This window comes from Diceros bicornis, chromosome 24 (assembly GCF_020826845.1).
Source record: "Diceros bicornis minor isolate mBicDic1 chromosome 24, mDicBic1.mat.cur, whole genome shotgun sequence".
In the NCBI taxonomy this organism is placed as follows: Eukaryota; Metazoa; Chordata; class Mammalia; order Perissodactyla; family Rhinocerotidae; genus Diceros; species Diceros bicornis.
The window spans coordinates 23710068-23731513 of NC_080763.1; the positions used below are offsets into that span (position 1 = coordinate 23710068).

General features: G+C 38.8%; 1 protein-coding gene across 16 annotated transcripts in view; it reads left to right on the forward strand.

The window, feature by feature from the left end:
* TTLL5 (tubulin tyrosine ligase like 5) overlaps positions 1-21446 on the forward strand; it is a 296525-nt gene that overhangs the window by 11310 nt on the left and 263769 nt on the right. For all 16 annotated transcript variants that reach the window (XR_009223721.1, XM_058567405.1, XM_058567407.1 and 13 more), the window contains 3 exons: positions 7650-7732; positions 9589-9695; positions 17774-17904. Coding sequence is in view for 15 of the 16 variants with exons in the window: in XM_058567405.1 (XP_058423388.1) it covers positions 7650-7732; positions 9589-9695; positions 17774-17904 (321 nt within the window). In the remaining variant the exon portion in view is untranslated. The remainder of the gene's footprint in view (positions 1-7649; positions 7733-9588; positions 9696-17773; positions 17905-21446) is intronic.

The following is a 21446-nucleotide window of genomic DNA, read 5'->3' on the forward strand; positions in this document are numbered from 1 at the left end:
ATCATGCTGAGGAAGTTTTCTTCTCTTTCTTTGTTGAGTATTGTTATCATGCAAGGGTGTTGGACTTTGTCAGATGCTTTTTCTACATCAATTGAGATGATTCTCTGTTTTTTTTCCCCCTCATTCTATTACTGTGGTATATTACATTGGTTGAGTTTTGTATGTTGAACCACCCTTGCATTCCTGAGATAAATCCCACTTGGTCATGGTGTATAATCATTTTAATATGCTGCTGGATTTGGTTTGCTAGTATTTTGTTGAGGATTTTTGCATCTATATCTGTAAGGGATAAATGGTCTGTCGTTTTCTTTTCTTGCGATGCCTTTTTCTGGCTTTGGTATCAGGGTAATGCTGGCCTCCTAGAATGAGTTCCCTCCTCCTCTTTGGAAGATTTTGAGAAGGATTAGTAAGTGTTAATTTTTTAAATATTTGGTAGAATTCATCCAGTCCTAGCTTTTCTTTGTTGTGAGGTTTTTGATTACTGATTCAACCTCTACTTGTTATAGGTCTATTTGTATTTTCTGTTCTTATTGAGTCAGTTTTGGTAGTTTGTGCGTTTCTAGGATTTTGTTCATTTTATTTAGTTTACCTAATTTGTTGGCATGCAGTTGTTGGCAGTATTCTGTTATAAGGCAAGGTCAGTAGTAAGGTCCCTACTCTCATTTCTGATTTTAGTAATTTGAATCTTTTCTCTTGTTTCTTAGTCAGATTTGTCAGTTTTGATGATCATTTTCAAGAGCCAACTTTTTATTTTGCTTATTTTCTCTATTGTTTTTCTGTTCTCCATTTCATTTATCTCCACTCTGATTTTAAGCAGTGCTCTGAATCCTGAGGCTAGCCTATAATTATCTTCAAAGGTCACAGTACTATGGATCAGAACTGTCGTGTGATAATAGTGGAAAGACTCTATAAGTGGGTCATTGGTTCTGTACTGAGGTCATTGGTTCGAATCCCAGCTTTGGCATTTACTAGCTGTGAGTCACGGGCAAATCACTTAAACTCTGTTAACCCATTCATTATTAGTAAAATGGAGATAATAGCTACCTTGAGGCATTGTGAGAATTAAAAGTGGGCACTCAGAACTTGTGCTGCTTACTTTACTTGTTGAACAGGATTTGCTCTACTTTGAAATGACTTTAATAAGCCAGGAGTTCAGAGGACGGTGAGCACCTGCTTCTGGGATTTGAATCCTCCTCCCTCCCTAAGGGTCCTTGTGTTCTAATCCCCTCAGCAAGTTGCTAGGTTACCATTTAAAGGGACGCGGTTCATTCATATTCTCTGAAGCCTAAGTAACTGAAGAATTGCTAACATTTGCTGAGAAACTCCCTCTAAATATGGTTTGAATCAAAACGTGAAAGGTGGGTAAAGACAACAGAAGTAAATAATCCCCCCAAACATACTTCTTTTAATCCGCTTATCTGTCACATAAATGAATCTGTGTATTCCACGACAATAGGCAGACCCTTTATAGGATATCTAACATTTGTTGGAAATTAGTATCCATCAATGTAGTCATCCCATTATTCAAGTAAGCACTGTTTTCTAGAACTTATAAGTCTTTGTTTTTCGCTTTTACATATTCTTGTGATTAAAGAATAGGCCACTAAACTTTTTCCTCAATCTCTCTGCTTTTAAATTTTCTGTATCTTTCCAGTTCCTTTTAGGTTTAATAATTTTTTTCACCTTTTTTATGAAAAGAACACTCTGAGTGACTTTTGCTAGTTGCTGCCCTGATGTCTGAATTGTTGAACACTTGGTCTATTTTTTTTTTTTTTGGCTCTTTTAAATAGATGACATAGATCTGCTCAGATCATAATCCTGTGGTTAAATCCCCTTGAGAAGTTTATGTGGGGCATTAGTTATCTTCTGTTGATCTTATAGTGTTAGAGGCCAACCTTGTTTTTTCTGTTATGTGTTAAATGTTTCATTGAATTCACTGTTAATATGTTTGGTACAATATGATTTCATATGCTTTATTTGTGAAATATTCCAGGAATATATTTTTTCCTCACAATATCCATGTTTTTTCAAAATAGTATGGTCTTTAAACGTGTAAATGGGATTGCATTTTAGAGGCAACAAAGATATTTTCAGTTTAAAGTAATCTTTTTCTAGAGTGAAGTAGCATTTTATAATTTGCCTCTGAATGTGTTAGTTACCTAAGTTTCTATTTATATAGACTAGCATTGTCCAATATGTCCAAAATAGGATGCAAGATATATATGTAAATTTTCCAGTAGCTTTATTAAAAAAAGTAAACAGAAATAGCTGAAATTAGTTTTAATAATATATTTTATTTAGTCCAATATATCATTTCCACATTTACTCAATATAGAAAAATCAGTAAGATATTTTACATCCAGTATGTATTTTATACTTATAGTGCATCTCAGTATAGTGCAAAATTTACCCAGAAGTATTTGATCTGTATTTAGATTTCACAAATGTTACAGGTGAAAAAGTAAATTCGTATGCTCAAGTTGTTCCAAACAGATTTTCCATAACTGAATTGAGTATCAGTTTTTAAATTTAAAATAAGTTAAATAAAATTAAAAATTCAGTTCCTTTGTCACACTAGTCACATTTCAAGTGCTCACTGGTTAGTTACATGTGGCTAGTGACTCCGTATTGAACAGTGCAGGCATAGACCTAATTTTCTGACAGTAAGGCAAAGTTACACTATGTTATCATTGAAGGGATTATTCTTGTATTCTAAAAGTCGAAAACATTAGTTTTCTCTTCAGTCTACTTTCCCGTGCTATTTTAGACCAAACTCCTTAGGGCACCTTACCATTCCCTAGGTGCTTCTGTGCTGACAGTTAGATTATTGGTTCCTTGTTTTTATTTGCTCTCTATGGTCAGTCCTGGAATTTGCCAGGGGTCCTAGCACTTCAGGTTATCTCCTGAGAGACATGTAAGTGATTGGAGAAGAGGAAATTCTACCATCTCATGGTGGAATTGATGCAATGTGGGTTCAGAGGCTCAGCTGTCAGAGGTTTGGGCAGTTTGCTAGTAGCCAGGGAGGATGAAGGCCTCTTGTTTTTATATGGAAGAAAACATGGACAAAGTGGTTCTTTCTTGGGCAGTTGGGCAGGTTCAGTTTACAGCTGCAAGTCTCCATTTGACTCTTGCTGTGGGAGAGAAAACCTAGGTTGCTAGTTTTTTCAAGAGAAGCCCAGAAATCTAGATTTTTATATGAATTCTTTCAATTTTAAAAAGTTAGCAACTAGTTCAATTTTATGTTTAAAACACCACGAGGAACAAACCAACCGTGTTTGCAGGCTGGATTTGGCCCTTGGATCACCAGTTTATAACCTCTGTTCTTACATATACTGGTAATCAGCATTCTTGGACTCAGAACGTGCGTGTGAGTTATAATCCCCAGCAGTCACCGTTGCTTTGTATCATTCCACCCGCCTCTCTTGCACTCCCCTTTTGGAACATGTTCAGTGTATCTGAGTTGGGTTATAGTTAGTTGGTGTGGATTACAAGTAATTGGTTACTGCTTACTACTTACATACTGTGAGAATCAGATCTGCCACTGAATGCAGTGATGACTGCATTTTTCTTCTATATTAGGAGAAGTAGAAAGAGTATTAATAGCATTTTTATTTTTTAATTTGCTATATAAAGTGTATCATTTACTATGTATGATACTATGTATTAATAGCTATTTTACTATGTATTTACTTTTTTACTGTATGAAAAATTTTACTGTGTATCAACAAGTGTCTAAAAGTTTTACAGTATTAACTGACTTAATGCTTACAACTACCCATGAGATATATACCTTTGTTATCACCCCTGTTTTACAGGTGATGAAATTGAGCCTACAGAAATTAAACAACATATTCAAGATGACAGGCAGGAAGTAGTAAAGGCAGGATTTGAACCCTGGCAGTTTGGCTCCAGAGACATACTCGTCCTCTTATTACTCCCCCGTCTGCCCCAGTCCCCACATAATTGTTCTCTGTTTTTCCACACACGTTACTGATCACCTTTCCCGTGGCTGGCATTGTGGAGCCAGCACTGCAGAACAGGCATGGAGCTGGACGTAGTCCTGGTCTCCAGCAGTTGAGGATGCTTTGGCTTTTGCCTGTGCAAAAATGGAGGTGTCAGTGATGACTGTTATCATAAGGAAAAGCCTTGATTTTTTTCTTTCATTTTCTAAACATTTTACTTAGAAAAATTAAAAACCTCCAACAAGTTGTAAGAATACTACAATGAATGCATGTATACTCTTTCCCTAGATTCACCAATTATTAATATTTTGCCCTATTTGCTTCTCTATCTCTCTCTCTGAAACATTTGAGAATTAGTTCAAATACTTCACACCTAAATACTTTATTCAGTATGTATCTCCTAAGAACAGGGCATCCTGTCTAACCACAGTACAGTGATGGCCCTCAGGAAGTCTGTCATTGGTAAGACACTCTTATCTAATATACAATTCCTATGCAGATTTTTCCAATTGTCCCCACTTTATAGCTGTTTTTTTTTTTTCCCCCCAAATCTGGGATCCAATCAAAGAGTGCATTTAGTTTTAGTCTCCTTTAATCTAAAACCATTTACTAGAATTTTTTTGTCTTTCATGACATTGACATTTTAAAAGATTCCAGGCTAGCTGCTTTGCAGATGTCCTTAAGTTTGGGCTTGTCAGATTGTTTCCACATGTTCAGATTCAGGTTAAAAAAATTTGCAGGGGGGCCGGCCCGGTGGCGCAAGCGGTTAAGTGCGCGCGCTCCGCTGCGGCGGCCCGGGGTTCGCTGGTTCGGATCCCGGGCGCGCACCGATGCACTGCTTGGTAAGCCATGCTGTGGCGGCGTCCCATATAAAGTGGAAGAAGATAGGCACAGATGTTAGCCCAGGGCCGTCTTCCTCAGCAAAAAAAGAGGAGGATTGGCGGATGTTAGCTCAGGGCTGATCTCCTCACCAAAAAAAAAAAAAAAAAAAAGAAAAAAAAAATTTGCAGGAATATCACTTAGTGAAGTTGTGTCTTTCTCAGTGTATCACATTAGGAAGCATGTGGTGTCATTATATTGCATTGTTGGTGTTGGCAACTTTGATCATTTGATGAAGATAGTGTTCACCACATAGCTTCATTGTAGAGGTACCTTTCTTCTTTCTTATAAGCATTCTCTGGAGTGATATTTTAAGATGTATGAGTATCCTTTTCCCCAGTAGTCTCTAACCCATTGGTATTCATTGATTCTCGTCTTGAATTGCTTACTCTTATGGTTTTTATAAAATGGTGATTTTCTATTTCTGTCTTTCCTTTTACATTTATTGGCTGGCTTTTCTGTAAAGAAGAGCTTTCCCTTCTGTGGTAGGCAGGATAATGGTCCCCCAAAGATGTCCACCTCCTAATCCCCAGAACCTGTGAAAATATTACCTGACCTAGCAAAGGGGAATTGAGGGATTCTATTGTAGATGGAATTAAGGTTGCTGATTAGCTGACCTTAAGATAAAGAGATTCTTCAAGTGGGCCCAGTATAAGCATAAGAGTCCTTTAAAGTAGAAGAAGAAGGCAGAAGAAGAGTCAGACTGATGCGATGTGAGAAGGACTAGAACCATCATTGCTGGCTTTGAAGATGGGGAAGGAGACTACAAACCAAGAAATGGGGGCGGCCTCTAGAAGATGGAAAAGGAAAGGAAATGGACCCTACCCAGAGCCTATATAGAAAGGAGCACAGGCTTGTTGATGCCTCGATGAGACTCATCTCAGACTTCTGACCTGCAGAACTATAAGACAATACATTTGTGTTGTTTAAGCCGCTAAGTGTGTGGTAATTTGTGTTAGCAGCAATAGAAAACCAGTATACCTTCTCACCTTCTTATCAGTGTGGATTCATGGATTCTTTTCTTTTTTTATGAGTGAGTTATAAATCTATCTCTGTCATTATTCATTTTTATATTCAAAATTGTCTCAAATTTGGCCATTGGGAGCCCCTTCAAGATTCTTGTGACATGTTCCCAATCAGTTTTTGAGCACTTTCTCTTTTTCTGGCATAGTGAGATATTCCAGGCCTATCTTGTGGTTTCCTTCCCAACTTGGAATCAGAACACAAACTCTTAAGCAGTGCACCATATTGCTTCTTATGTTGTACTCTGCACCAAAGTGAACACATATGACTCTGTGCCGTTTTTCTTATAACGATATTGCAAAGACAACATAATAGTGATTGATCATTGGGAAAACTCTGTAACTGGGCTTTAAAAGTTTGCCACAAGAATGAGAACTATGGCGTGTCTGGCCTTTCCATTCCAGTCCTCCTGTGTCTGCTTCGCAAGGCGTTCCTGCCAGGGCTGGGCAAGTAGTAGCAGGGATTTGTGAATATTTTCACATAAATGCATAAAAATCAATGCTTATCTTTGTAGAGGCTGAATTTTGTCCTAGGGTCTGTCCGTAAGTTTCTGTGTTATACTCATTCGGAAATTGTTCAATACACAGTCCTTTAAAAAAATTGTTCTGTAGAATTCTTAGCTAACTTTTCAATAATCTGTAGTGATGCATAGAAAGAAATTGAATTTAATGGGCCAGATTAAATGTTAGTCTTTGGGGATATATAGACATTTCATATGATTTAGATTTTCCTTTTAGACAAGGGTCACAAGCACAGAATGCTTACAGGGGCCTGGCAGGAAATATGAATGAGTGAAGCAGGCTGGGTGGGGACTGTGCTGAACTGGACAGTGCAGGCCTGTCCTAAAGGGAGCGCTTGCACTTCTCCAGTTGACTCTTGCCATGCCAGAGAGAGACAGCCCAGGGTTGCCAGAGTTCTCAAGAGTAGCCCAGAAAACTAGATTTTTATATGAATTCCTCCAATTTCTAAAGGTTAACAATTAATTCAATTTTATTTTAAAGCACAATGAAAAACCATTCCTGCAGATTGGTTTTGGCCCTTGGGTCGTCAGTTTATAACCTCTGGTCTAAGATATGCTGGTAACCAGCACTGTTGTGCACACAGGGCTGTCTGGAGGGGTTCTTAACCTTTTTGGTGCAGTAGACCCCGTGGGCAGGGTGGAGAAGCCTATGGGTCTCTTCTCAGAATAATGTTTTTTAAGTGTATTAAAAAAATACATATAACTACAAAGAAAATCAATTATATTGCAATACAGCTACCAAAATATTTTTTAAAAACCAAACTTGTGGTAGATATGCTTTTTTATGAGTGCATTAAATAACATGATCTGGTGGTAGGTCTGTTAACTCCTATAATTTTTAAATACTATGAGAATAGTGATATTTTGAGCTAACTGTAACCATTGTAAAATAATATTAAAATGCCTGATATCTATTGGTGGCGGGTCACGGGTACTGCTAATACTACTCTGCTTTGTTGCCTACACTCCTAGTTGAAGCATGTTAAATTTCAACTAGAAATTAGTGAAAACAGAGATGTCATTTTTCCCCCATCCATATTTAGTAACCCCCAACGAATCTCAGGTCAAGAACCGTTGGTCCAAAATAATCCACAACCTACTTAAGGTTAGGATTATTATTATTATTATCATTATTATTACTACACTGCATAAGAGTAGCAGTGTAGTGTTATTGAGTATAATTAAGCAAGCCACCCTCTTACAGTTTATATCTGTCTCTACAGTTAACTTTCTGCTTACTGAACTTGATTTATGTTTTTCTTTAGAACGTTATCATTTGTCTTACAAGATTGTACGAACAGACAGTCGCCTGGTGCGCAGCATTCTGACAGCCCATGGATTTCATGAAGTAAGCTCATTTTTACTGCCTTACCTGATATGCTCAGAAGCTGAAAAACCTAGCCACCTGGCTGCCAATTAACAGGGCCAGCTCAAGAAAGTACATGGGACCAATGCTTAGTGATGATGCAGAACTTGGATTGAATTTCTGAGTGGCTTTACCAGTTTCTTCTTGAAATACCTGGAAAAATTTTCACACGATTATTTTTTTGGCAAAAACTCACTTTATTTTTCTTGCTATGTTTTTTTTTTTTGGTGAGGAAGATTCACTCTGAGCTAACATCTGTTGCCAATCTTCCTCTTTTTTGCTTGAGGAACATTCACCCTGAGCTGACATTTGTGCTAGTCTTCCTCTATTTTGTATGTGGGTCGCTGCCACAGCATGGCTTGACACGTGGTGTAGGTCTGTGCCCAGGATCCGAACCCGTGAACCCAGGCCCACGCCCAAGCAGAATGTGCCAGACTTAACCACTACGTCACAGGACCGGCCCCTCTTGCTATGTTTTTAAGCTTGGGCTAGAGGCAGAGTTGCCTATAAGAAGTTGTCTGATACCCAATTAAGGTTCTTTGATTGCAGGCAACAGAAATAGACTCTGTCTAACTTAAACCAGAGGAATTTATAGGAAAGGTGTGCGCAAGATGGCTAGTGGAATCAGAGGAATAGCTGAAAAGGGAGGCCTTTGGAAGGAGAGAGACCAGGACAGCCCCAGGGATCTGGGAACAGGAATCTTCAGGGCCATCTCCTCAAGGCACTGCTGTGGAAGTGACTTGACTCCATTCATTGTCCTTGTGCCTGTCTCTGCTCAAGAATAACATTCTAGGGGGCCGGCCCGGTGGCACAAGCGGTTAAGTGCATGTGCTCCACTGCGGCGGCCTGGGGTTCGCTCGTTCGGATCCCGGGCGCACAGCGACGCACTGCTTGGCAGGCCATGCTGTGATGGCATCCCATATAAAGTGGAGGAAGATGGGCATGGGTGTTAGCCCAGGGCCAGTCTTCTCAGCAAAAAAAGAGGAGGATTGGCAGATGTTAGCACAGGGCTGATCTTTCTCACAGAAAAAAAAAAAAAAGAATAACATTCTGGAGATAGAGTGACTGGCCCAGCTTGGATCATGGATTCACTTCTTGGGGGAAGAGAGAGGTGGGTGATTGGTAGGTCCTTTAAAACCAAGGAATATGTTATTCCCCCTCAAAATTGGGAAAATTGGCATGTTGACATCAAAAGGGACAGACAAAAATGCTGGACAGACTTCCACTGTAGATGTTTTGAGACAATTGATAAAAGTCTAGTTGCTAGCTCCTTATCTTAGGTTGAGATCTGAAGTAGACGTTTTGAGGAAGTTCTGATACCAGTGTATATCCTGTCTTATTGCTGTTTTATCTCCAGGGCTCAAAAGGGTACCTATCATGTAATAGACATAGAGTACATAATTATTGAATGAATGGACAAATGAATTCTTATGAATGAATGAATGAATTCTGAGTTGGTTTGCTGCTATAAGGCTTTAGTTCTGATCAGTACTTTATACCCAGCATCTGCAAGGACATAAGGACAATCTGAGAAGGGAGTTTTGGGGTTGCGCCCTCTTCTCATACTTTGATATGCAAGAATATTAAGAGACATCATGGACTTCTGTAGGAGGGTTAATTTATTCTACTTTTTGCATCTGGCATTTGCCCAACTCTCCCATTCTTTAAACTTGATTATCCTCATGTTCTGTATACCCCACTTTTGTCTTACTAGGCTCACATACTAACTGGGCCACCTCTGTGAGTACTCTGTGGATGAAAAGTCTCTATGGCCATCACTCTTCTTGAAGAGAGCCTGTCTCTGATGTTTTTTGTCTTGTCTTTTTATATGCCATCAGGTTCACCCAAGCAGCACTGACTATAACCTAATGTGGACAGGATCCCACCTGAAGCCCTTCTTACTTCGTACCCTCTCTGAAGCACAAAAGGTTAATCACTTTCCCAGGTAATGCTCTTGTTGCTATTTTGCTCCATTTAAAGGTACCTGACATTGGGCATGTAGCCAGCAGAGATAATTAATGTCCTTAAAAAAAAAGTCTGTGATATAGGGCAGCAGTCTGCAAACCAAACCGAGGTGTTTATATCCCTAAGCATATATCAAGCCTTTCCAAGGACTGTGTAGATATGGATAGTTTTAAAGAAGACTCTTTCTAGATTGCAAATCCCATAGGTTCTCTTTCCTACAATTGAGCTGCTTGAGAGCCCCTCATGTGGACAGGTTCTCCCTTCCCACCTCATTTTTCACAGTTACTGTTTTTCCCCTTTATAAAAGAATGGCCCAGCTAGACTCTTATTATGGTACCTTGTCCTTATGTGTAAAAATTTTCAGAGTTCCAAACAAAGGTACAAAAAAATTGGTATTTAATTGAATTCTAGTATGCATTGAATTCTTTTTGCATGATAAGGATTTCCATTTCTTTGCTTTTAACAGAATTGAAGGAGAACATAATCAAGTTGTCACTGATAGATCATTAAATATAATTTTTAATGATAGATCATCGTGTGACTTTTGACACATAATTAGGAAGGAGTTCAGAGAATTGAGTGTCATTGCTATAGAAAACTCCTTCCAGTTGCCGTTGTTAATGGCAGCCTAGAGAGGCAATATGGCCTAGTGATTAGAAGCACAGGCTCTGGAGCCACCTGCCTGGGCCCAGATTGCAGCTCTGCTGAGTGACCTTGAGCAAATGACCTTCCTGAGTGTCAGTTTCCTCATTGGTAAAAAGAAGGTACTAATGACACATATTTCATAGGATGGTTGTGAGGATTTAATATATCAAGATCTAAAGTACTTAGAACAGTGTGTTCCTGTCACATAGTAAAGACTATGTAAGTTAGCTATTATTTTTGTGACCAAGGTTTCTTAGTGTTTACATCTATGAAAAAGAAGATAGGAATAAAATTGATGCCGAAACCCTGGTTCTTCTAGCCAGTAAGTAATGCTCAACCATGAAGAGATACATGGTTACATTTTATTTTATTTTCAGGACTTACGCCCCAGTTACTCACTTACGCCAAGTTTTGTTTTCTGTTACCTCATATACTTTCCTCATTTCCATGAGGAATGAAAGGCACTTTCTTGATTTTTCAATACTACTGTCTTATTCCTAGGCACTGTGTATAAATACCTGTCTCTACTGTCAAATAGTTTCTTCATAATCTTGGATAAATGTGTGTTTTGAGTCTTCATTACAAGTTCCAGTTTTATTTTATGTCTGAGCTTCATTTGCAGAAAGTAATTTAAACCTTATTTTCGGGCCGGCCCCGTGGCTTAGCGGTTAAGTGCGTGCGCTCTGCTACTGGCAGCCCGGGTTCGGATCCCGGGCGCACACTGACGCACCGCTTCTCCGGCCATGCTGAGGCTGCATCCCACATACAGCAACTAGAAGGATGTACAGCTATGACATACAACTATCTACTGGGGCTTTGGGGGAAACAAAGGAGGAGGATTGGCCATAGATGTTAGCTCAGAGCTGGTCTTCCTCAGCAAAAAGAGGAGGATTAGCATGGATGTTAGCTCAGGGCTGATCTTCCTCACAAAAAAAAACCCAAAAAACGAAAAAACCTTATTTTCTTCCTTACTGCCTGGAAGATGTAGATTTGGTTTTCTAAATGTGTGACTGGATGCTTGAAGTGAATCAGAAGCATCTACTTTAAATAGGCATTTAAACAGTCTTTAAATAGCCCACACTAGAGTCTGCATTCCTAATTCATGATAGTAGTTATTATTTATTTCAGTAGTGTTTGAAATATTCCTGTAGGTGTATGAGAATTCCATCTCAATTTGGACTCTGTCAGTATTAATAAATTCTAACCCTGTGTTTTCTTTTTTTTTTTTTTTTTTAAAGATTTTATTTATTTATTTTGCCCCGGTAGATAGTTGTATGTCGTAGTTGCACATCCATTCTAGTTGCTGTATGTGGGACACGGCCTCAGCATGGCCGGAGAAACGGCACGTTGGTGCTCGCCCGGGATCCGAACCCGGGCTGCCAGCAGCGGAGCGCGCGCACTTAACCGCCAAGCCACGGGGCCGGCCCAACCCTGTGTTTTCTTGATTACTCTTTGAATGTGTTGTATGTTTGAGAAATTAATAATCAGTTACCTGAGAAACAATACAAAAAATAAACAAATGGGACTACATTAAACTAAAAAGCTTCTGCACAGCAAAGGAAACCATGAACAAAACGAAAAGACAACCTAACAATTGGGAGAAGATATTTGCAAACCATACATCTGATAAGGGCTTAATCTCCAAAATATATAAAGAACTCATGCATCTCAACAACAAAAAAGCTGCCAACCCAATCAAAAAATGGGCAAAAGACCTGAACAGACATTTCTCCAAAGAAGATATACAGATGGCCAACAGACACATGGAAAGATGTTCAACATCATTAACTATCAGGGAAATGCAAATCAAAACTACAATGAGATATCACCTCACGCCCGTCAGAATGGCTATAATTAACAAGACAGGAAACAACATGTGTTGGAGAGGATGTGGAGAGAAGGGAACTCTCATACACTGCTGGTGGGAGTGCAAACTGGTGCAGCCACTATGGAAAACAGTATGGAGATTCCTCAAAAAATCAAGGATAGAACTACCATATGATCCTGCTATTCCACTGCTGGGTATTTATCCAAAGAACTTGAAAACACCAATGCGTAAAGATACATGCACCCCTGTGTTCATTGCAGCGTTATTCACAATAGCCAAGACTTGGAAGCAACCTAAGTGCCCATCAAGGGACGAATGGATAAAGAAGCTGTGGTATATATACACAATGGAATACTACTCAGCCATAAGAAACGATGAAATCCAGCCATTTGTGACAACATGGATGGACATTGAGGGTATTATGCAAAGTGAAATAAGTCAGGGGGAGAAGGTCAAATACCATATGATTTCCTTCATTAAGTAGTAGATAATAACAACAATAAACAAACACATAGAGACAGAGATTGGATTGGTGGTTACCAGAGGGGAACGGGGGAGGGAGGAGGGCGAAAGGGATAATTCGGCACATGTGTGTGGTGATGGGTTGTAGTTAGTATTTGAGTGGTGAACATGATGTAATCTATGCAGAAATAGAAGTATAACGATGTACACCTGAAACTTATACAATGTTATAAACCAATGTTACTGCAATAAACAACAAATTAAAAAAAAAAAAAAGACAGAATAATCAGTTACCTAAATGCATACACTTTGTGGCTTCTGCTACTATATCTCTCCTTTTTCAATCCAAAGACTTCTAACTCACATGCAAGAGGAATTCTAACACTTAAAATGTTTCCATGTTTTTGTGAACTCTTTCTTAATATAATTTTTTAACTTTTTATTTTTAGTAATTGTAGACTTATAGAAAAGTTGCAAAAATAATGTAGTTACTATGTATCCTTTACCCAGTTCTCCTAATGTTAACATCAGTTATAATCATAGTATAATTATCAAAATGGAGAAATTTACATTGGTATAATATACATTTTAACCAGAATTTATAATATTTATGGTGTTTTGATGAATTGTGTACTGTAATACTTGCATTGATAATCAGTCCAATATAAACAGTTAAAGCCTTATGATCACAGGAAATTTAAAAATATTACATATTAATTCATATGCATATTTTTGTTGTAGAGAAGGTATGATAGGATGTAAAAAACTTATGAGCATTAAATATGTTCTATTAGGCTAAGCTGTTCTTTGGAGGAAATAGAATGGAAGAAGTAAAAATAAGAGTGATTGGGGGGATAATGTCTGGGTGGGAGTATGGGGGAGGCTTCTGGCTTGCTGGGAATGTTCTATACTCTGTGTGTGTTCACTTGGTGTGTTCACTTTGTAAAAATTCTTCATGCTCTGCACTAGTGGTGATTTGTGTGCTTTTCTGTATATATGTTAACTTCAGTAAAAAGTATATTTAAAAAAGTGAAAAATTTACTGACAAAAAAGAGCTTTTTCTTTAATAACATTTTTTAAATGTATGGTGGCTAGTGAATCCTGATGTTATTTAGGTTCCCTTGAATATACTTAAAACCGTAGTGTTACAGTTATATTTTAAAATAATATTTGCCGTTCATTGGATCCTTTGGAACAATTTAAATTTATGATGAAAAATCTTAGATGCCGACTAAAATGATATGTAGTCTCCCAAAATTTGTATAGGGTATATACCAAGCAAAACAGTTTTGAGACCACTAAAAACTGGACATCTGTAGGAGAATGTGTTCTTCTTCTTATCCTTTGGTTCGGTGTTTCTAATTCCTTAATGATAAGAATCACCGAGGGTACTTTTTAAAAATATACATTCACAGGGCCCATTGCAGATTCATGGAATCACCATCCCAGGGAAGATGTGTATTTAAAAAGCACCTTCTATGTGCTTAATCTTTCTAAGTAAATATACACCTAGAAAGCTATATATTTAAAAACCTCTAGATACCTGTGGCATATATATATTAAAAAGCAATTTATATCCAGCTAGTTTGGAGACTGTGAAACTAGACTAAATGAGTGTTATAGAGTGGCCTCTGGACCACCTGTACCAAATCACCTGAGGTACTTGTTTAAAATGCAGAATCCTAGACGTCATTCCAGAACTTTGAGAGCTGGGGCCAGGAACATGCATTTTAAAGAAACTCTCTAGGTGATTCTTATGTACACTAAAATTTAATACCTCTGCTCTAGATTTCTCAAGAGGACAGTGGATAAGAAAGAAGTATTTGTAATACCTGGATTTGGCAAAGCAACCTTTGAATTTAAGAAATCATAATAAAAAATTTGAACTGAGGAACAGATAGAGTAAGTTTTTAATGGTTACAACAAAGATTCTTCAATGGTTTTTATTTTATTTTATTTGTGTGTGTGTGTGTGTGTGTGTGTGTGTGAGGAAGATTAGCCCTGAGCTAACATCAGATGCCAATCTACCTCTTTTTGCTGAGGCAGATTGGCCCTGGGCTAACATCTGTGCCCATCTTCCTCTACTTTATATGGGATGCCACCACAGCATGGCTTGACAAGCGGGCATCGGTGCGCACCTGGGATCCGAACCTGCGAACCCCAGGCCGTCGAAGCAGAGAGTGCAAACTTAACCACTACACCACTGGGCTGGCCCCCCTTAGATGGTTTTTAAATGGTGGCATAAACCATAGACTCATGAGTCCAGTTGAGGCTAACTGAGGTGCCTTTTTGTAGTCTGCCAGGATACACTCCCCAATAGGCAGCAATGATTGCCCTGAATTTTAAGGTGATCATATCCTTTGTTTTCTTTAAAATTTTACCTCTTATATATCCATCTCTCAATGATGTAGTTTAGTTGTCAGTGGGATTCTTAACCTAGTAATCTGGGACTTGACTACAGTGGGATCATTGCAGTCTAAAATTAAGATCTGTCTTGGGCACTATGCAGGTGAAACATATCAGACCATTGGTACTTATAGTGATGGTACAAGTTCCATGTAGGTATCTGAGAGGTTGTGTAATTATTGCTGTGGTGTTAGGTCTATATATATGGATAAAGTGGCCACATGTTTTATTTTCCTGGACAGTCCTGTTTTCCAAGATACTAACCTTTCTTTCTAAAAACAAATTAATAAAATTTCTCAGAAATTCTGATATTTTAGTATCTTAATCAGTCTGCATCTACACTTGGGATTAACTGAGAAATTTTTTGTCAGGCCATATATCTCAGAAGGTCACATCCTCTGGATACCTGTGGCATAAAAATTCCCAGAATGCTTTGGATTTGGAACTTGTTAGTTGATATACTAGTGTTTTTTCATTATTTGGGTAATCCAGATTTTTTGGTACTATTAATGAATTATGATTCAATTAAAATAAAGCACATAGTGTTCCTAAAATATTTCATAATTATTTGTAGTGGTGAATAGTCACAGACTGTTCATGAAGCTTTATGAGACTAGAATTTATTTGATGTATTTAGTTTCTGGACCCTCTAAATTTGAGTATATTTATCAAAAGTCAAACTTAGAACACAGTCTTTTCTTGTTTGTGTATATTTGAAGTCTATTTTAGAATATATTTTATACTTATAAATCAAATTTAAAAAGCCGATTTGGCAAGAAGAATCATAGACTTAAATGTAAAACCTAAAACTAAATCTTCTAGAAGAAAACATTTAGAAAATTTTTATGACCTTGGATTAGGTAAAGATTTCTTAGATATAACAATAAAAGCACAATCTATAAGAGAAAAAAAATTGATAAATTGGACTTCATCAAAATTTAAAATGTCTGTTCTTTGAAAGACACTGTTAAGAAAATGAAAAGACAAGCCCTAGACTGGGAGAAAATATTTGCAAAACATGTATCTGATAAGGAATTTGTATCCAGAATATATAGTAACTCTTGAAACTAAATGATAAAGGAACAATCTTATTTTTCAAAATGGGCAAAATATTTGAACAGATACTTCACCAAAGACCATATATGGACATGACAAGTTGTTCAACATCAGTAGTCTTTAGCGGAATGCAAATTAAAACCACATGAGGTGTTACTACATACCTGTTAGAATGGCTAAAAACAAAACAAAAAACCAGACAATGCCAAGTGCTGATCAGGATGTAGTGCAACTGGAACACTGAAACCTTGCTGGTGGGAATTGCAAAATGGTACAGCCACTTTAGATAACAATTTGGCCATTGCTTATAAAGTTAAACATATACTTGTGGTTTTAAAATGTGTCCACAAATTCCTTGACATTGCCTCCAAAAGGTTGAGCCTAATTCTCTGTTTTTGAATGTGGGCTAGACTTAGTGACTTACTGCTAACGAATATAATGGCAGAAGTGATGGTAAGTTACTTCTGAGACTAGGTCATAAAAGACTTTCTTTCTTTCTTCAAGCTTCTTTCTTGCTCTGTTTCTCTGTTGGATCACTTGATCTGGGAGAAACCACCTGTCATGTCATAAAGACACTCAATTAGCCTTATGGAAAAATTCACATGGGGAGGAACTGAGGCTTCCTGCCAACAGCCAGCCCCCTATGAGTGAGCATCTGGAAGGTGGGTCCTCCAGCCCCAGTCAAACCTGATGACTGCCGCCCTGGCCAACATCTTGACTGTAACCTCAGGACAAGAAGAGCTACCAAGACAGAACTACCACTGCTACAGTGGACAGCTCTGCCACTCCTATGTTCCTGACCCACAGAAACTGTGTGAGATAAAAAATATTTATTATTATTTTAAGCTATTATGTTTTGGGGTAATATATTATGCAGCAATAATAGATAGCTAATACAACTTACTAAACAATCTTATTAAACCCAGCAATCCTACTCCTAGAGGGATGAAAACTTATGTTCACAAAAAACTTACAAAAATTTATATTCATATAAAACCTGTACACAAATGCTTATAGCGACTTTATTCATAATCTTCAAAAACTGGAAACAGCTCTTTTGTCTTTTAACTGGAGGATGGATAAACAAACCGCGTACACCCAAACAATGGATACTACTGAGCCGTAAAAAGGAATGAAATACATACATGCAAGATAAATCTCAACTGTGTTATGCTCAGTGAAAGAAGCCAGTCTCAAAAGGATACATACCATATGATTCCATTTATTTGACTTCCTGAAAAAGGCAAAATTATAGAGACAGAAAACAGAGGAATGTTTGCCAGGGCCTGGAGGTGATTGGCAGGGTTGGCTACAAAGGGACTTAGGGTAACTTTTTGGAATGTTGGAACTGTTCTGTATCTTGATGTTGGTGGTGGTTACCTAATTGTATGTGTTTGTTCAAACTCATAGAATTATACACTGAAAAGGGTAGATTTTACTGTACGTAAGTTATACCTTAATGAATAAATCTTACCTAAGAAATCCATTTCATGAAAATGATTAATAAACTTTTGAGCTTGACAAAGGGATAGATTTGGGATATAATACTATCCCCAGTAACTGCTCTAGAACTGTAAACTATAAACTTTTTAGAATATGGTAACACAGGAAAACCTCTGAGTCATGGTTTACTGAAATGGGAATACTTTTATGATTTTTAGGTCGTATGAACTAACCCGGAAGGACCGACTGTACAAAAACATCATTCGAATGCAGCATACGCATGGATTCAAGGCTTTCCACATCCTGCCTCAGACCTTCCTGCTGCCGGCTGAGTATGCGGAATTCTGTAGTAAGTGCTTGACTGAGAACGCCCCCATCCCCACAACTGAACTCAGGGCAGACTTACCCCAAGGGCTGCCTCAGTCAGTAACCAATCAGGGCTTTTCAAATCCTTAAAAAATTGTGTTTCTTTAGTAAAACAGCTGCAGAGATAACTTTAAAACTGTTTTTATTCTGATTGTGTACCTGTGTATTTATTCTTAGCAAGCTTGTTGGTATCATTCATGTGAGGACACATTAGTGTCATATACATGTTCCCCTGTCTTGTACAAAAAGTCTCTTCTCCATTGACCACAGTTAGTGCCTATGTAAAGATGTATGTACTTCTGCATTTGAACTACATATGCTTCCTTTTTGGTGTCTCTTTTCCCCTTGCCATTTAAGCAATATTCCTGTCACCTTGATTTCTGGACTTGTGTGACGTATGTTCTTTGGGGTACAAGTATCGTGCGTCTTTTGGTGTTAGAGTGTGAAGGTACAAATTAGTCACGTTCTCTCTCCTTGGTGTTCAGACTAGTTGAAAAATACACATGGGAGCTAAATAGGGATCTAAATGTCAGCTGTACTGCTGGTAAAGCCAGAGAGGAGCACATGGCCTGCGTCTGAGTCTCAGTGGGCTTCTTATTTCTTTTGCCTTGAAGTGAACTTACCTCCCCCACTCCAGGTAGAGGAGATGGGCTATTTCAGGTTTTCCTCCATGGGGTCAGAGCCTGACTCAGTGGGCTTAGTATATAGGAGAGGCATGAGTACAGAGGAGGTTTGAAGCAGGTCTTTGTGAGAGTCTAAATAGTAATAATCATAATAGTTAACACTTAATGAATATTTCCTTTCTGTTAGGCCGTCTTCTAAGTGGCATCTATCCTCTGAGTTATGTACTATTATTGTTCCCAGTTTTACAGGTGAGGAGACGGAGGTACAGAGAGCTTAAGAAACTTCCATAAGTTATGCAGCTAGCAAGTGGTGGAATTAGGGTTCAGACCCGGCAGTTTGGCTTCAGAGGCCATGCTCTTCACCACTGTGGTTTATTGCTAAAGACGCTGGGCAGTATGCGCGCAATGACCATTTCTCATTATCGCCAATGAGAGAAGTCACCTCTGTGAAGAGGATCAGGTATGACATACAGAGTGGAGAGACATATCGATAGTGCTCTTCTCAGTAAGTCCAAGAGAGACTATTCCTGTTTTATGGGTAGAGGAAGAGAAAGTTCTCTCTAGACTTCCTGACTTTTAATTCTTTTTTTTTTTTTGTGAGGGAGATCAGACCTGAGCTAACATCCGTGCTAATCCTCCTCTTTTTGCTGAGGAAGACCGGCTCTGAGCTAACATCTATTGCCAATCCTCCTCCTTTTTTTCTTCCCCAAAGCCCCAGTAGATAGTTGTACGTCATAGTTGCACGTCCTTCTAGTTGCTGTATGTGGGGTGTGGCCTCAGCATGGCCGGAGAAGTGGTGCGTTGGTGCGCGCCCGAACCTGGGCCGCCAGCAGCGGAGCACGCGCACTTACTGACTTTTAATTCTTTTAACCTGTTGGACTTAACAGTCTAGTCGTCACCAGTGGGCTATTCATGCTCTGGGACTTTCATCATCAGGGACAGTTATCAGGATCTCCTGCTTCCACCTTGGTGAGGCCATTTCTCTGATAGCACTAGTTGCTCCAGCTGGGACCATTGGTTGGCTGTTCATGTTCTTTTTTTTTTGTGAGGAAGATCAGCCCTGAGCTAACATCCATGCCAGTCCTCCTTTTTTTTGCTGAGGAAGACTGGCCCTGAGCTAACATCCGTGCCGATCTTCCTCCACTTTATGTGGGACGCCACCACAGCATGGCCCCACAAGCGGTTCGTCGGTGCACACCAGGATCTGAACCCGGGTCGCCAGCAGTGGAGCGCACACACTTAACCACTACGCCAGGGGGCCGGCCCCTGGTTGGCAGTTCAGTGTTTGCCCATAGAAGGCTCTGAAATGGATCAGAAGAGAATATTAATTGGATGAATTAAGTTAACTTCAAAGCTATAGTACACCTAAAGCTGGAAATTTGTAGGTAAGAATTTTTGTTATGTGACTTTAGCTACATTGCTTAAACCTCTCTGCACCTTAGCTTCCTCCTCTGTAAAATGGGACTATTTCTAGTACTGACCTGATGGTGGTGTTGGGCTGTTTAAATAGGTTAATGCATGGAATGCACTTGGAATGGTGCCTGATAGGTGCTTAATAAATGTTCAATATTATTTCCTATTTCAAGTTATGTTGAGATGTATTGTTACATAATAAAATTGATAATAAGCTAGTATAAAAATGCTTCAGCTAACATGTCAGCAATGTAAAAATCCCTGATATGAACTCTTCTTGTTGTTGTATTCCTAATGAGAAATTAAAGTCCAGAATAATTCCCTATTAAAGATTAAAGGAGTCTAACTTGAAAATTTCCCTTTCTCCTCTCTGCGATTTTTTATTCTGCTGTTCTCCGCCACACTTTGGAGGCAGGTTGAGGGCTGGGGATGCTCATTCAGATGATTGGATAAAGTTAGGGTTCCTCTATCAGTTCAAGCCTGACCTGTCTTTCTTTCAGTAGAATTGCTTCTTCAGCATATTGTTCAAACTCTGATGTGTTCTACTTTTTAACAAAAATAAGTTCAGAAGGTCAGTAGAATACATAGAATTAATACAGCTGCAACCCAAGGTCACCACATTTAGCTTCAGGGCTAAATTACAGGCAAATGGTGTTCCTCAGTCCCCGAGACAAACCACCCATTGCCGTTGCCACCCAAAGACCACAACAGGGACTTACTGTGTTTGTGGAAGAGGGAGGACAGGGAAGACTTGATAGTAATGAGGAATCTTCTTGGTTTCAGTCTTGCCAGGATGCCAGTTGTCCAGAGTCCGTGATCTCTAAACTTAAATCCATTAGGGAGAAATCTAAATCATTAGGTTAATTGTGTTGCTAAGTTTACGTATTAGGGGAGAAACCTACCTATTCCTACCACTTCCTCTTTCAAAGAGACCTTCTTCTTCTTCATAAAGTCTGTTTTAAGTTCCCTTCTTTTCCTTTGGTGTCTACCTAGCATATGATAACTAGGAAATTCCATTTTCTCCATGACTCTTATGTTCCTGACCCTCCAGTGCTGACCTGAGTTTGGGCAATAGGAGATTTTTGAGAAGGAAAAGGACGTGAACAGGCTGGCCTTAAGAAAAATGACCTCATGAAATGAATTGGAGGGAGTGGGGGGAAGACACACAGCGGTCACTTTGAAGGTTATTGTAGTGATCCAGATAAGAAGTGAAGATGGGTGCACCTAGGTAGCTGGAATGGAAAGGAGGGATGGAAAGAATGGTAGAGTAAACAAGGTTTACTTACTGGCTGTGAGGAGTGAGACAGGGGCCAAAGATATCTCCAGAGGTGTGAGTCTAAGAAGCTCGGAGGATGGATAAGTCTTTAACCAGGGAGTATAACCAGGAATGTAAAGGAAGTGTGTTAAAGGGGCAGGGGAGGGTTAAATTTTGGACCAGGTTTGGATTTGAGATGCCTACAGGCATCCACGTGGTAATGTTTTGCAGGCA